This window comes from Bactrocera dorsalis, chromosome 3 (assembly GCF_023373825.1).
Source record: "Bactrocera dorsalis isolate Fly_Bdor chromosome 3, ASM2337382v1, whole genome shotgun sequence".
Lineage (NCBI taxonomy): Eukaryota > Metazoa > Arthropoda > Insecta > Diptera > Tephritidae > Bactrocera > Bactrocera dorsalis.
Genome location: NC_064305.1, coordinates 79,397,273 through 79,410,743, shown reverse-complemented (window position 1 = coordinate 79,410,743; position 13,471 = coordinate 79,397,273). Strand labels below are relative to the sequence as shown.

The 13,471-nt window shown below is 36.4% G+C and overlaps 2 protein-coding genes across 2 annotated transcripts; both read left to right on the top strand.

Moving 5' to 3' along the window:
- The first annotated feature begins 3,609 nt into the window (after positions 1 to 3,609).
- LOC105229949 (uncharacterized) lies at positions 3,610 to 6,243 on the top strand. The gene is made up of 4 exons (XM_011210461.4): positions 3,610 to 3,918; positions 5,434 to 5,513; positions 5,590 to 5,752; positions 5,948 to 6,243. The coding sequence occupies exons 1-4, from the start codon at positions 3,801 to 3,803 to the stop codon at positions 6,070 to 6,072; spliced, it is 486 nt and encodes a 161-aa protein (XP_011208763.2). The 5' UTR covers positions 3,610 to 3,800; the 3' UTR covers positions 6,073 to 6,243.
- Positions 6,244 to 8,851: 2,608 nt separating this feature from the next.
- LOC105229950 (uncharacterized) lies at positions 8,852 to 12,986 on the top strand. Its single transcript, XM_049453802.1, has 4 exons — positions 8,852 to 9,170; positions 12,261 to 12,340; positions 12,417 to 12,579; positions 12,652 to 12,986. Exons 1-4 carry the CDS (start codon positions 9,053 to 9,055, stop codon positions 12,741 to 12,743), a joined length of 453 nt encoding a protein of 150 aa, XP_049309759.1. The 5' UTR covers positions 8,852 to 9,052; the 3' UTR covers positions 12,744 to 12,986.
- Positions 12,987 to 13,471: the final 485 nt, after the last annotated feature.

Below are 13,471 nucleotides of genomic sequence, written 5' to 3'. Positions count from 1 at the left end.
CGGCAGAATTGGACCAAGAGAACGACCTTTACAATCAGAAATGCAGGGTATTGCTAAAAGAGTCAAAAATTATTTGTAACTCTACTCTTTGCAGCGGTATAATGCGAAATCTGTGCAACTCTCGAGAGTTCGAATTTGAGAAACATGGTCGGATGTAGAAAATTGTACACGAGCTTCATAGTAAAAAGTTTCTAGATTGTTGGATAGCTTTAAAAAAAATGTCTGGATAAGTAGCGGCTTAACCTGCTACAGTATCCAGAACGAAGCTGCGCAGGGGTCACTCTCGATTCTTGCGACAACTCGATACCTTTGTCTGCAATGGTTTGTGGTTTGATTCCAAGTAGGTCGTTCACTGAAAGGAAGTCGTATAAGGTGTTAATGACTCCACTGTGAATGGCGGTCAGTGCACGTCTGTAGTTTCCTGCATCCGAAGTCTGCTCGGCGTATTGTTTTATGCGATCGACGTAGTTGAGGAAGAACGTCTTGATGCTTGTGAGGTTTCGCTATAAGCAGGCGACTGCAGGGATGAGTTCTGCGAAAGCACCCCAGCAGAAACAGCTTGAAGAGGAGTTTATTATGCTCCTTAACTGGGCGCATACGGTCCTTACAGTGCAGGTGTTCGGTGTGCGATAGGAGACATCAAGAGGCATCCCGTTGTAGTCCGGAGTGCAGTGTTCTGACATGTCTGTAGCTTCCTCGTCTACGCTTCACTGTATCCAGGCCACCATATGGGTGTGGCGTGGTTAAGGACCCTCGTTTCCTCTTGTTTATCGCTTTTAAGACAGGCTTCCAAATTGACAAAATTAAAAATAATAATGTAGTAAATCATATTGACGGCGAGTGCCAACCCTACAATTCGGGGAAAGCCAGAACAGGGCAGAATCTAAACTTATAACGAACTCACCAGGCGATCGGAGGCAATTTGAAAAGCTTAAAATTATAATAGCAATAAACCTGTGTTGCCTCAGTAATTAATACGATATCGTGTTTTGTAGTAAATATGTATTTATGTGTGTTATGCAGATGTATAGTATGTACATATATGTATGTTTCTAAATGTAACACATCAGAGGCACTAATAAGGCTTCGCAGCGCATGACTTAATTTATATGTTTTCTCACTTTCCCGCTTAAAAGCGATTAAAACGAAGATGCTGTAGCAAATGATTTCATAGACGTTGCTAGCGAAGGTTAACCGCTGATGAAATCACGATGTTTACACCCTGTAAAACGTGTAAAGAATTTGCATAGTGAATCAGCAATGACGGCAACTGCGAAACTACGTCAATTTCGCTTGAACTCGACAAGAGAACTATACACAAAGGTAAGCTCTGATATCAGCATGCAAAAGCCAAAGCGAAGTTAGATAGGAGCGGTAACTATTAGATTTCCAATAATTATTTAAATGTTTTCTGGGAAATTATTTATAAACGTACTTGTGGTTACTGGTTTTAGGAAAACTGGAGCAGACATACTCAATCGGTTAATGTCAAGGCAAGCTCACAAAAAACAATGACCCTTATTTTTAACACAAAAAAAAAATTTACGATTCTAAAAAGAGCGTATCTACAGAAATGTATATATACAACATACATATGTACATAAGTATATTGTTTTACTTTGAATGCCACGCTAGCTTCAGCTACACCTTAAGGGATATTCTAGTCTAGAAATTAAAAAAAAATCGATTTTTTTTTTTATATTTTCAAAGTTTAACTATTCAAGAATATGTGTACAAGAGTATTTTTCAAAATTCAAATTATTTTCGGAGATATAGGCATTTTTCTGACCCGGCATCCGAACTGGTTCGGCCGGAACGCGAAACTTTAAACGCGTTTTTCTCAAAACTGACTTTTTCGGAACGATGCCCACGATTTCTCAGGTTCTACTGGACCGATTTACTTGAAATTTTTATAGAGTCTTCTTTGTAGGCTTGTCTATGGTTGGAACTAGCCCCATCCCCAAATTTTTATTTTTATTATTTTTAAAAAATTCGAAAGTCAGAAAAACTGATCCAAAAACACCCACTTCCCACTTTTCCGTAGTTGCGACCATTGCGACATTATTCTAGATTAATAATCTTTTTTTCTTTTTGGTTTCAGATAACTAGGAGGGTTGAAATCATGGGCATGGTCACGTGGAAATTTTTAGAGACCCCCCACTTCGTCAGCTCATAATTTTTGAATTTTTTTTACTTTTTTAGTTTTTAATTTTTTTCTCTACTCTTCTAAAATAACCAAATAACTAATAAAAAAAGTGGATAGTAAAAATATTAATTGCCTTTTTTTTACGACACTTTAAAAATTACCTGAAATTCATGCTTCTAGACTAGAATACCCCCTTAAAGGGTCCTCTCGAAATTACATATATAATTGGGGTCGTTTTCTTAAGAGGCTATATCCACTCGTAACTCATATGATTTTTGAAGAGGCACTTTATATAATAAGTAAAAGAAAAAAATGTACATTTACATATTTTAATGTATTTTGGTAATCGGATTTATTTTCAAATTTTGGATTGCCTTGCTCGCATACCCTGTCTTCAGGACGACCTCGGATAAAAGGTGTCTTAAGGTGAGGAAGATTTCCCCGCCCAAAATTAAATCCAAAACACCGATTTATCGCATTTTGACCAAACATTTGGGCTTACGAAAGTTGTGCGCACGGTTTGTTCCGCTCAAATTGACTGAGGACCAAAAATTGCTCACAATCCAACATTCGAAGGACGATTATTTGACCAAAAGTCACATTTTAACCATTAACCACTCCACGCATTCATCTGATATGGCACCGCGCGACTTCTTCCTTTTCGGAAAAATGTATTTTCCTATGAAAGGAAAGCGTTATGCAGACATAGAGGCCATTCAAAAGGCTTGCACCGGCATGCTGGCGGCCATACCGGCCAACGAGCTAAAACACTCGTTCGACATACTTTTGGACCGAGCAAAAAGCACGGCTTTAGTGAAGCAAAAAGTGACTATTTTGAGTAAAATAAATTGATTTAGCCGAAAAAATCATTTGTTCCGTTTTTTTCCTGTCCTGTTTACTTTGGAACGCACCTTGTATAACTTGTTCCGGTATCTGAAAATTTTTTTTGGATGTGAGAATCTTCACTTCAATCAGGACGTCAAAAACCACTTGGACCTGGTTTTTTCTAGCAGGAATGACAAATTCTTGAGCATGAAATCAATCTCTTGCCCTAAGAATGGCAAAAGCTTTTGGATCAAAATGGAGAATATATATGTAATTTCATAAAATGTTTTACACAATAAAAAAAATCGGCTTTAACCGACCATATACATGTGCATTTGATTAAAATGAAAAACAAAGGTTCACTTAGCCATCATACATATGACGATTATGGGTTCCTAAGATCTGTACTAAATCAATCGGCTTCAAACTTCAAAAGTTCTTGCAAGAGGTAAGTTAAATCTAAACTTCCAAGTTACTTTTCTTTACAAGCATGAAAATATTTTTTTCGCAATCAGTATAAACGCAGAATACCTCCTAACCTGTTAGGTCTTCAACTGAATTTCATAATCAAATTCTGTATAAACTTGAGAGAAATACTTGAAACAACTTCAAAGAGAAGAAAGTGCAAACCTTCAGTTTGCATTTATTGCATTAGTACTAAGCCGCCCCAGTGATCAATCTCTGTTGTGAACGCGAACGCGTACGGATTGTTTCGAGAAACGCACGGCAAACCGCTACAAACATTCCTCAGTGGAAATTAGAAAGAATTCTTTGTAGAAAACTTTGTTGTTTTATTGGAAACCCAATTTTTGTAAACAAAAGTGAGAAGATGGTCAAATACGTTACGGACAAAGCGTTGTGCTGTGTCAGCCTGCGTAATGCCTGCATGGGCATATCGATATTCTTTCTGGCCGCGGTGGTGCTGAACGTCATATTGCATCCAAGTTGTAAGTGAAAAATGAAAATCGAACGGCATTAAATAACAAAATCAATAAAGAGTAAAAAAATAAACAGAAATTACTGAGCTGATTGAGCCTCCAAAGGGTTCCAAAACAAAAGCGATCGGTAGCGAATTTACAAAATTACTTGAGTAAAGTCTAAAAACCAAAAAAAAAAAGGAAAAACATTATGTTAGCTATAATACCCTTCACGCTTAGATCAATCTAAGACTTTATAAATTATTCTTACGCTGAAAAGTATCCCTTATTTATTAAATACCTCGACAATCACAGAACGAGACTTCAATTTTATGTCGCGTATCAAGAATGCCAAAAACTCTGACGTCGAAGATATGGAAGTCTGTGTCCTCGATTATTATATTGACATAAATAGCATATTTAGCACTCGAGCGATTTATAACCTCGCCACAAATTGAGACGGAAGCTCGATTAAATTTCAGATAAAGTTTGTCAACGCGACCACTGTCATATTTTATACAGTGAACACATCTATTAGGTTTCATAGAATATACTTTTCAAGGAATGTTAACCTCAAAATATATGGGGAATGTCTCCACTTGTATAAAATACCTGCGAATATTTCCACTGTGTTGAAACCTCTCGTTTTAAATTTATTTAAATTTTTTAGTCTTTTACTTTAGGCGGAAATTATAAACCTCCACAGAGACAAATTCCATCTAGTAATCGCATTTGACATTAGGCATTAGAGGCTAAAGAAGTAGCGGTCCAATATGGGCATAGCCTTTTTGCAAACTGTCGTTTTTGCGACATGGAGACGAAAAGTCTTGAGCACCTAATTTTAGATTACACAGCAATCTGCATACGCAGCTTTAAGGTTTTTGGACCCATATATCCAGATCAATAGCGTCCAGTAAGTTCCTAGAATTCTTCAGAGCGCTGGGTCTTTGAGAGTACGCGTGATAGAAGGAAGGTCCCAAAGGATCCCAAGCTCCGATTTGAACAATTACTGGCAGACCTCAGAGGCGCAAAGTTTCATCCAGACGCATTTATAGGTGGTTCATTTGCATACTGGAAAGTGAAAAAAGTGAATATTGTGTTATATGCGTGTTTGCAGACCGATTTCACTCATTTTCGCACTGGAAGATAAGAATTTCTAGGTAATATTATATATTAAATTTAGGCGAGATCGGTCTAATAAGTCCTGGGATATGGATTTTTACTGAAATGTGGGTTGTCACGTCCATCGAATCCATTTTGGTGCCGGTTTTTATAGTTTTCTTGTATCATCCCAGGTGTAAAATTTAATGCTTCTGGCGTATTTATTTATTGATTTATTTCACTTTTAGTAGTTCTTAAAAGAACCGTTGTATGGGGCGTGGGCGGGAGTGGGCTGACTTGACGTTTCACTTTTAAATTTGTTTCAAACTTTCAGTATAAACCTAAATCATTCACTTTATGTGTGTTTTAGGTCACAACCACTAAAACCATATGTAGATAGATCTGTTAATTAATATTTTTTTTTTTAATTTTACTAAATTTCAGATTTGCAAAACACTTCTTTATTGGTAGGATTCATTATTGATCTGCTTGCCAATTTGGCGCTGCTCTTCGGTGTTTTGTGGGTAAGTAGTATATATTTTTTAGCAATGAGTACAAATCAAAAGCGGTTTTTCTAATTTCTGATAATATTTTTTACAGAGCAACGCTTGGCTGGTTTTGGCTTGGTTTGTCTTCGCCGTGCTGTTCTTCATTGGTTGGCCCGTCGCAGTTTTAGGTGTAATTTTCAATTATGGCGATTATCGCGCAGCTGCTTTCTTCGACAATGTATTTCTCATACTATTCGAATATATACTGACTTTGGGTAAATATATAATATTAAGAAATATTATACACATATGTACATATATTAGTGGAACAAAAAGTTAAGACATTGATAAGAGTTTCCGCATAACAAGCATAATATCTAGTTACTAGTTGTTGTTGTCTAAAACAAAACAAGAAATTTTTCAATGTTCAATTTATCATTAGAAATAATTTCGAATTTCTCTTTTTTTAGTGACTTTGGTCTATTGCTCATATATCGTCTCCTCCTATTTCCATCAATTGCGGAATAGTCAGTCAGCGACACCAAATGGCTCAGCGGCACCAAATGGCTCAGCGATACATTACATTGTTGTGTAAATACATAATAAAATTATGTACTTAGCCATATACTGTGGTACATACATTTGTACATACATATGAATGTATATAGTACAAAATCGAAAACATAAAATCAGATTTTTTTGTTTGTATAATGCAGTAATTTTTTATATATACATTTTTCAATCATTAATATATGATTATATATAATTAATCTTAATCTACTTATTTATATATATATTATTATAAAATAAAAATAAAAAATAATTTTTAAAATTATACATTATGTTTTTACAATTTTTTTTATCATATTATCCGATAGACATCCGGATTTCGGCTCGTCTCGTCAGTGTGATCATTCATACATTGGTTAGTCGAAAAAGTCTTTTCATATTTCGTCAATACATGTCTTTGCAGTCGAACGAGGTATGACAATTAAGTAATGAGACTGATTCCCCTTGGGCAGCCATACAGCGATTCCAGCGCATTTTCATACATTTCTGGGACGCTTCGACTGGGATGTCCGCGAGTACCCTCGTCACGGCCGCCTGGATGTCCGTAATCGACTCAAAATGGGTTCCTTTGACCACCGATTTTGTTTTAGGAAACAAAAAAAGTCACAGGGTGACATGTCGGGCGAATAAGGCGGCTGTTGCAACACGGAGATCCCTTTAGAGGCCAAATACTGGGACACGCTGATGGCGGTGTGGCACGGCGCGTTGTTGTGATGAAGGATCCAGTTACGAGCGATGTCTGGGCGCACCCTGTTGACTCGTTTTCGCAATCTTTCGAGTACTTGGCAATAATAGACTTGATTCACAGTTTTCCCCGGTGGAACGAATTCTTTGTGGACGATTCCACGGCCGTCAAAAAAGGCAATAATCATCGTTTTCACCTTCGACTTGCAATTCTCTCTTACAATTTTAGCGTACGTTTCCGAAGCTGTTTCGCCCAATCTGGCGCAAAATTTTATCGCGACGCGTTGCTCTTGATTTCGTTTTTCCATTTTCATGACGAGCCCTACAAACACACGTCCACTCAACTTGACGCAGCAGGCGAACTAAACAAGCTAGAGCGATGGTACATATATCAATGGAGAGGGGAGGGATGCCGGAAAGAGAGGGAATTTCAAAATGTTTAACAATGAGTAAAAAAAATGAATAAATTCGCTATATTTTGAAATTTTTTATAAAAAAGGGAAGATTGCCACATAAGCCACCAATGAAATTTGTGAAGCTTACGGAGACGATGCTATATCAGTGCATGTAGCACAACAATGGTTCGCTCGCTTCCGTTCTGGAAATTTTTATGTGAAAGATGCACATCGCTCTGGTCGACCTACCGTTGAAAATGTCGATGAAATTATGGAAAAAATTGGCCAGGACCGTCACATAAGCAGCCATGACATCGAAAAGAAACTTAACATTAATCATCAAACGATTTTGAACCATTTATAAAAGGCTGGCTACAAAAAGAAACTCAATGTTTGGGTACAACATGAATTGTCTGTGAAAAATTTAATGCACCTAATTAAAACGAATTTTATATTTTACATTTTCAATCGAAGTCCATAAGGACGACGATATTAGGCATGCTTTGATGATATCTGTGCGCATATCTCTGTTAATGACAGGAAGAGTCTGTCGAAAATCTCCAGCAAATACAAAAGATTCTCATCCATGACAGCAAAGGAGTTTCTAAGGTCTTTTAAGGGGGTATTCTAGTCTAGAAATTTAAAAAATTAATTTTTTTTTTTATATTTTCAAAGTGTAACTATTCAAGAATATGTGTACAAGAGGATTTTTCAAAATTCAAATTATTTTCGGAGATATAGGTATTTTTCTGACCCGGCATCCGAACTGGTTCGGCCGGAACGCGAAACTTTAAACGCGTTTTTCTCAAAACTGACTTTTTCGGAACGATGCCCACGATTTCTCAGGTTCTACTGGACCGATTTACTTTAAATGTTTATAGAGTCTTCTTTGTAGGCTTGTCTATGGTTGGAACTAGCCCCATCCCCAAATTTTTATTTTTATTATTTTTAAAAAATTCGAAATAGTCAGAAAAAATGATCCAAAAACACTTTTTTTTTACGCAGACACCATTTTGTGAAAAAATTTTTTCCCCACTTTTCCGTAGTTCCGACCATTCCGACATTATTCTAGATTAATAATCTTTTTTTCTTTTTGGTTTCAGATAACTAGGAGGGTTGAAATCATGGGCATGGTCACGTGGAAATTTTTAGAGACCCCCCACTTCGTCAGCTCATAATTTTTGAATTTTTTTCTTTTTTTTGTTTTTAATTTTTTTCTCTACTCTTCTAAAATTAACAAATAACTAATAAAAAAATGGATAATAAAAATATGAATTGCCTTTTTTTACGACACTTTAAAAATTACCTGAAATTCAGGCTTCTAGACTCGATTACCCCCTCAATGTTCTGTTCACGACCTCTACGTGTTCTCTTTTTTTTACAAACCAACCTCATTGGATTACCTTCACAGTGGTTCAGGCCATTTTTCATTTCATGCAACGGTTTAGTCAGCTATAGCGAACAGACAAAGAAACACAACTTATTTTTAAAAACATCACACAATTTCAAACCGCAGCACATTTTGTGACACCTTTTATCTTTTAAACTGCTCATCGTTATACGATCACACATCTAAAATAGAGAGCTTACGCCGCTTCTAGAGCTCAAGTTCTGAGCACATATTCATCTGTACATGGGTGGATGAAAACCAGCGCTGGTATTGTATTCGTGCTCACAAGCATTCATTCCAAACGTGACAACCACCTTGACGATCTCACTCAGACGCCACAGTGATCAGTCTCTGTTGTGAACGCGAACGTGTACGAATTGTTTCGAGAAACGCGCGGCAAACCGGTATACGTGTGAGATCTCCATTTTTTTGTCGCCATACATACAAACATTCCTCAGTGAAAATTAGAAAAAAATTCTTTGTAGAAAACTTTGTTGTTCTATTGAAAACCAGTTTTTGTAAATAAAAGTGCGAAGATGGCCAAATACGTTACGGACAAAGCGCTATTCAATGTCAGCCTGCGTAATGCCTGCCTGGGCATATCGATATTCTTTCTGGTCATGCTGGTGCTGGGCGTCATAGCGCGACCGAGTTGTAAGTGAATAATGAAAATCGAACGGTATTAAATGACTAACTAATAGATATAAATAGTAAAAATAAAGAGTAAAAAAATAAACAGAAATTACTGAGCTGCTTGAGCTTCCTAAGGGCCGGAAAACAAAAGCGAATTTAATTACTTGAGTAAAGTCTAATAAAAAAAACTAGGAAAACATTATGTTAGCTAAAATACTCTCTACAAATAAAAGAGATTCCATACAAGAACTTGATTGTGATCGTTCAGTTTGTATGGCAGCTATGTGCTATAGTAGTCCGATCTGAACAATTTCTTCGGAGATTGTACCGTTGCCTTGGGAAAAAATCCTCGCCAAATTTCGTGAAGATATCTCATCAAATAAAAAAGTTTTTCATACAAGAACTTGATTTTGATCGTTCAGTTTGTATGGCAGCTGTATGCTATAGTAGTCTGATATCGCCGGTTCCATCAAATGAGAGCTTTTTTGGAAAGAAAAGTTCGCGTATATACAGACAGAGAACTTGAGACGTACTTGGCTAAGGCTAAATCGGTTTCGCTCGTCACGCTGATCATTTATATACATACATATGTACATATGTATTTAAAGATCTCCGACGTCCCCTTCTGGCTGTTACAGACTTCGTGGCAAACATAATACACTGCGGTGACTCTGTTCTGCTTTCGGTTTCATTACACTTCATTGTATTTTCTTTTTTTTTTTTGCGCAATTTAATCACTTTGACTACAAAAACAAACAACAATCAATGTGTCGTGGGTGCTGTGAGGCACTTTTAAAAATTCTCGTTATTTTTTTTACACTTTGTGAGATAATCGTGTGTTGTCAATTGTTTCGCGATTCTGTTTATTGCCTTCGTCTGTTTTGTTGACATCATTTTGGTCAAAGTTTTATTGCTTTTTTGTTGTTTATTTTTGCTTTTGCTTGATCTCATTATGCGGCACTTTTGTTGTTTAAAACTTTTAATGACTAATTTTGTAGAGTAGCTTTTTTTTGCTGACACATATCAGGTTTGATACATTTTTGTAGCAACTTTAAACGGCGATCACAGGTACGCGGCTTAAATTTTATGTCGCGTTTTAGGGGTTTCTAAAATTCCGACGACGAAGATATGGAAACTCCTGAGCATCTGATTTTATATTACTCAGGAATCTGTATACACTCAGCAAGTTCTTGGAAGTCCAAAGAGTGCTTGTGATACAGAGGAGGGCACAACAGTCTCCAAGTTTCAGAGCAAAACTCAATTTAATTCTATTTTGGTACCGCGACTTAGTATATTGTGAACAAGTTATACGGGGATTTAAAGCACTGAAGGAATATCAAAGTCGGAGTCCAGAAAATTTTACATAGCTTTGCTTAGGTTACAGCTCTTTGTAGATAGAAATCATTTTTTTTAGATATACGATATATATGAGGTCTAGTGCAATTTTTCACCCCATTTTATTTTGGCACAAAAATTGAAAGGGGAAAGGGGGTTTATTATCATCGAAGGACCAATCTTTTGGCATTTATTTTTTTTGAAGATTATCTCTTTCAAATGTTGGCCGCGGCTACGTCTCAGAAAGTCCACGCGTTGAGTCCGATGGCGAGCATGTTGACTGCTAACTGGCGAATGACACGCATGGTGTTTTGCCCCAAGGCCTGAATCAAAGCGGGATTATCCGCATTTAACTTTAAATATGCCCACAGGAAGTAGTCTAACGGCGTGATATCTCACCATCTTGATGGCCAACCGACAGGCGCAAAACGTGAAATTATCTGCTAACCGAAGTGCTCTCTCAATTAATCTATTGATTGATGCGATGTGTGGGAAGTGGCACCGTCTTGTTGAAACCAAATGTCGTCGAGATCACGAGCTTCAATTTCAGACATCAAATCAATGTCGGTTATCATGGCGCGATAACGGTCGCCACTGAAGATTTTTGAAGAAATATGTACCGATGATTCCACCGGCCCTCAAATCACACCAAACCGTTGTTTTTTCTGGATGAAATGGCAGCTCTTGAATCTTTTCAGGTTGCTCTTCGTCCGAAATGCGGCAATTTTTTGTTTACATACCCATTGAGCCAGACCTGGGCCTCATCACTGAACTAAATTTGGCTTGAAAGCGTCGGATCTTCTTGGAACTTTTTGAGAGCCCATAAAGCGAAGCGATGTCGCTTGGAAAGGTTGAGTGACACAAGTTGTGGCCAAGTCGTTCCATACGTCAGTCCGAGTTGCTGCGAATGGTGCCGAATCAACTTTGCACTGTTTTCGTGCACACTCTCAGCTATGGTTACAATATTTTCTTTACTGCTTGCTGGACGTAATCTATTCAGTCGAACATTATCCAATAATGAATGCTGGGTCTCAAGATGGGTGATGGTATTGCGAGTAGTACACTCAGTAAGCCGATTATGTTGACCATAAGTTGAGAAAGGCGCTTTAAACATTGTTCAAGCGCTCTTTTAAAAAAAAAAAATTATTGAAAAAAGTACCTCTACTTCGATCAGAAGTTATAAGGTGTTATAAGGAACTAAAAATTATTTTATATGATAAGTAGATCATTTTCGCACTGGAAAATAGGAATGTATAAATAATAGTATTTATTAAATTTGGGTAAGATCGGTTGAGTAGGTCCTGAGATATTGATTTTCACAGAAACGTGGGACGTGGTTTCTTTTATCCCGGTTTCTATAAATTTCTCTTGTATCATCTCGCGTGTAAAATTTAATGCCTCTGGCGTATTTAACTGATTCATCGCACTTTTAGAAGGTTCTAATAGAACCATTTTATGGAGAGATCCAATTCTATCCTATTTTACAGTGTCGGTGGGGTGCTTAAGTGATTTGTCCTGATCGTTTCTGATTGTTCATAACATTGTTGTGATTGTTATGAACAAAACTAGTAGCAACAGGTTGCAAGGTTATAATAAAGGACTAGAAGTATAGCAGCTGTAGTCCGACTTGACGCTTCCCTTTTAAATTTGTTTCAAACTTTCAGTGAGGACCTAGATTATTAAATTTACGTGTTTTTAGGTTAAACCCGCTAAAACCATATGTAGATAGATCTGCTAAATAATAATATATTTTTTTAATTTTTACTTAAATTTCAGATTTGCACAGCAGTTCCTCACTTGTAGGATTCATTATTGAGCTGCTTGCTAATTTGGCGCTGCTGTTCGGTGTTTTGTGGGTAAGTAGTATATATTTTCTAGCAATGAGTATAAACCAAAAGCGGGTTTTCTAATTTCTGATAATATTTTTTACAGAGCAACGCTTGGCTGGTCTTGGCTTGGCTTGTTGTCGCCGTGCTGTTCTTCATACATTGGCCCATCGCAGTTTTGGGTGTGATTTTCAATTATGGCGATTATCGCGCAGCTGCTTTCTTCGACAATGTATTTCTCATACTATTCGAATATATACTGGCTTTGGGTAAATATATTAAGAAACGTAATATGTATAGTCGAACAGACAATAATTTTAAATGTCTCTTCTCGTTTTCAGTGATTTTCGGCTACTGCTCATATCTCGTCTACTCCTATTTCCATCAATTGCGGAATAGTCAGTCAGCGACACCACATGGCGTTGTTGTGTAAATACACTTATGTACTTAGCCATATACTGTAGTACATACATACATTATGCATTATGAGTACAAAATCGAAAACACCAAAATAAGATTTTTTTGTTTGTATAATTCTACGGCGGCAATGTATGCCCACCCTAATGCAGTAAGCTTTGTTTTATGTATGCATTTTTAAATTATTAATATCTGATTACATATAATTAATCTATTAATATATATAAATTATAAAATAAAAAAAAAATAAAAAAAAATAAAAAAAATATTTTTAAAATTATATTGTATTTACAAACATTTTTATTATTGTTTTTTTAGACCATACATGTGTGTATGCATATAAGTATGTTACTGCTGTAAGCTTATTTATCGACTAATTAATACATACATATGTATGTATGTTAATTTCCTTGCCGTCGCTTAGCAGACTCCATCGCAGGCATTCTCTACTTAATGTTTCCTAATTTTTTACATTTTTAATTGAACGCTAAAATAAAGCAATAAAAACAAACAATACCAGTACGGCTTGTTTTTCAAAAATTTTACAATTTTTGGTTTATTGTTCATACATACATACATATATGGGAGCTTGAAAATGTGGGCGCGACACAAATTCAAATGTGATGACGGCATTTTGGACAGCAAGTGCTGTCATCGCTGACATTAGCAACTATTTAACACAGCGCAGAAATACAAAATACCAAAAAACAAAAACCATAAAAAAATAGAAAAATAAACAAAGAA

Coding starts and splice junctions, on each gene's coding strand:
- LOC105229949 (XM_011210461.4), top strand. CDS start 3,801: ATGGTCAAATACGTTACGGACAAAGCGTTGTGCTGTGTCAGCCTGCGT. Junction 3,919..5,433: donor CGTCATATTGCATCCAAGTT/GTAAGTGAAAAA, acceptor ACTAAATTTCAG/ATTTGCAAAACACTTCTTTA. Junction 5,753..5,947: donor CGAATATATACTGACTTTGG/GTAAATATATAA, acceptor CTCTTTTTTTAG/TGACTTTGGTCTATTGCTCA.
- LOC105229950 (XM_049453802.1), top strand. CDS start 9,053: ATGGCCAAATACGTTACGGACAAAGCGCTATTCAATGTCAGCCTGCGT. Junction 9,171..12,260: donor CGTCATAGCGCGACCGAGTT/GTAAGTGAATAA, acceptor CTTAAATTTCAG/ATTTGCACAGCAGTTCCTCA. Junction 12,580..12,651: donor CGAATATATACTGGCTTTGG/GTAAATATATTA, acceptor TCTCGTTTTCAG/TGATTTTCGGCTACTGCTCA.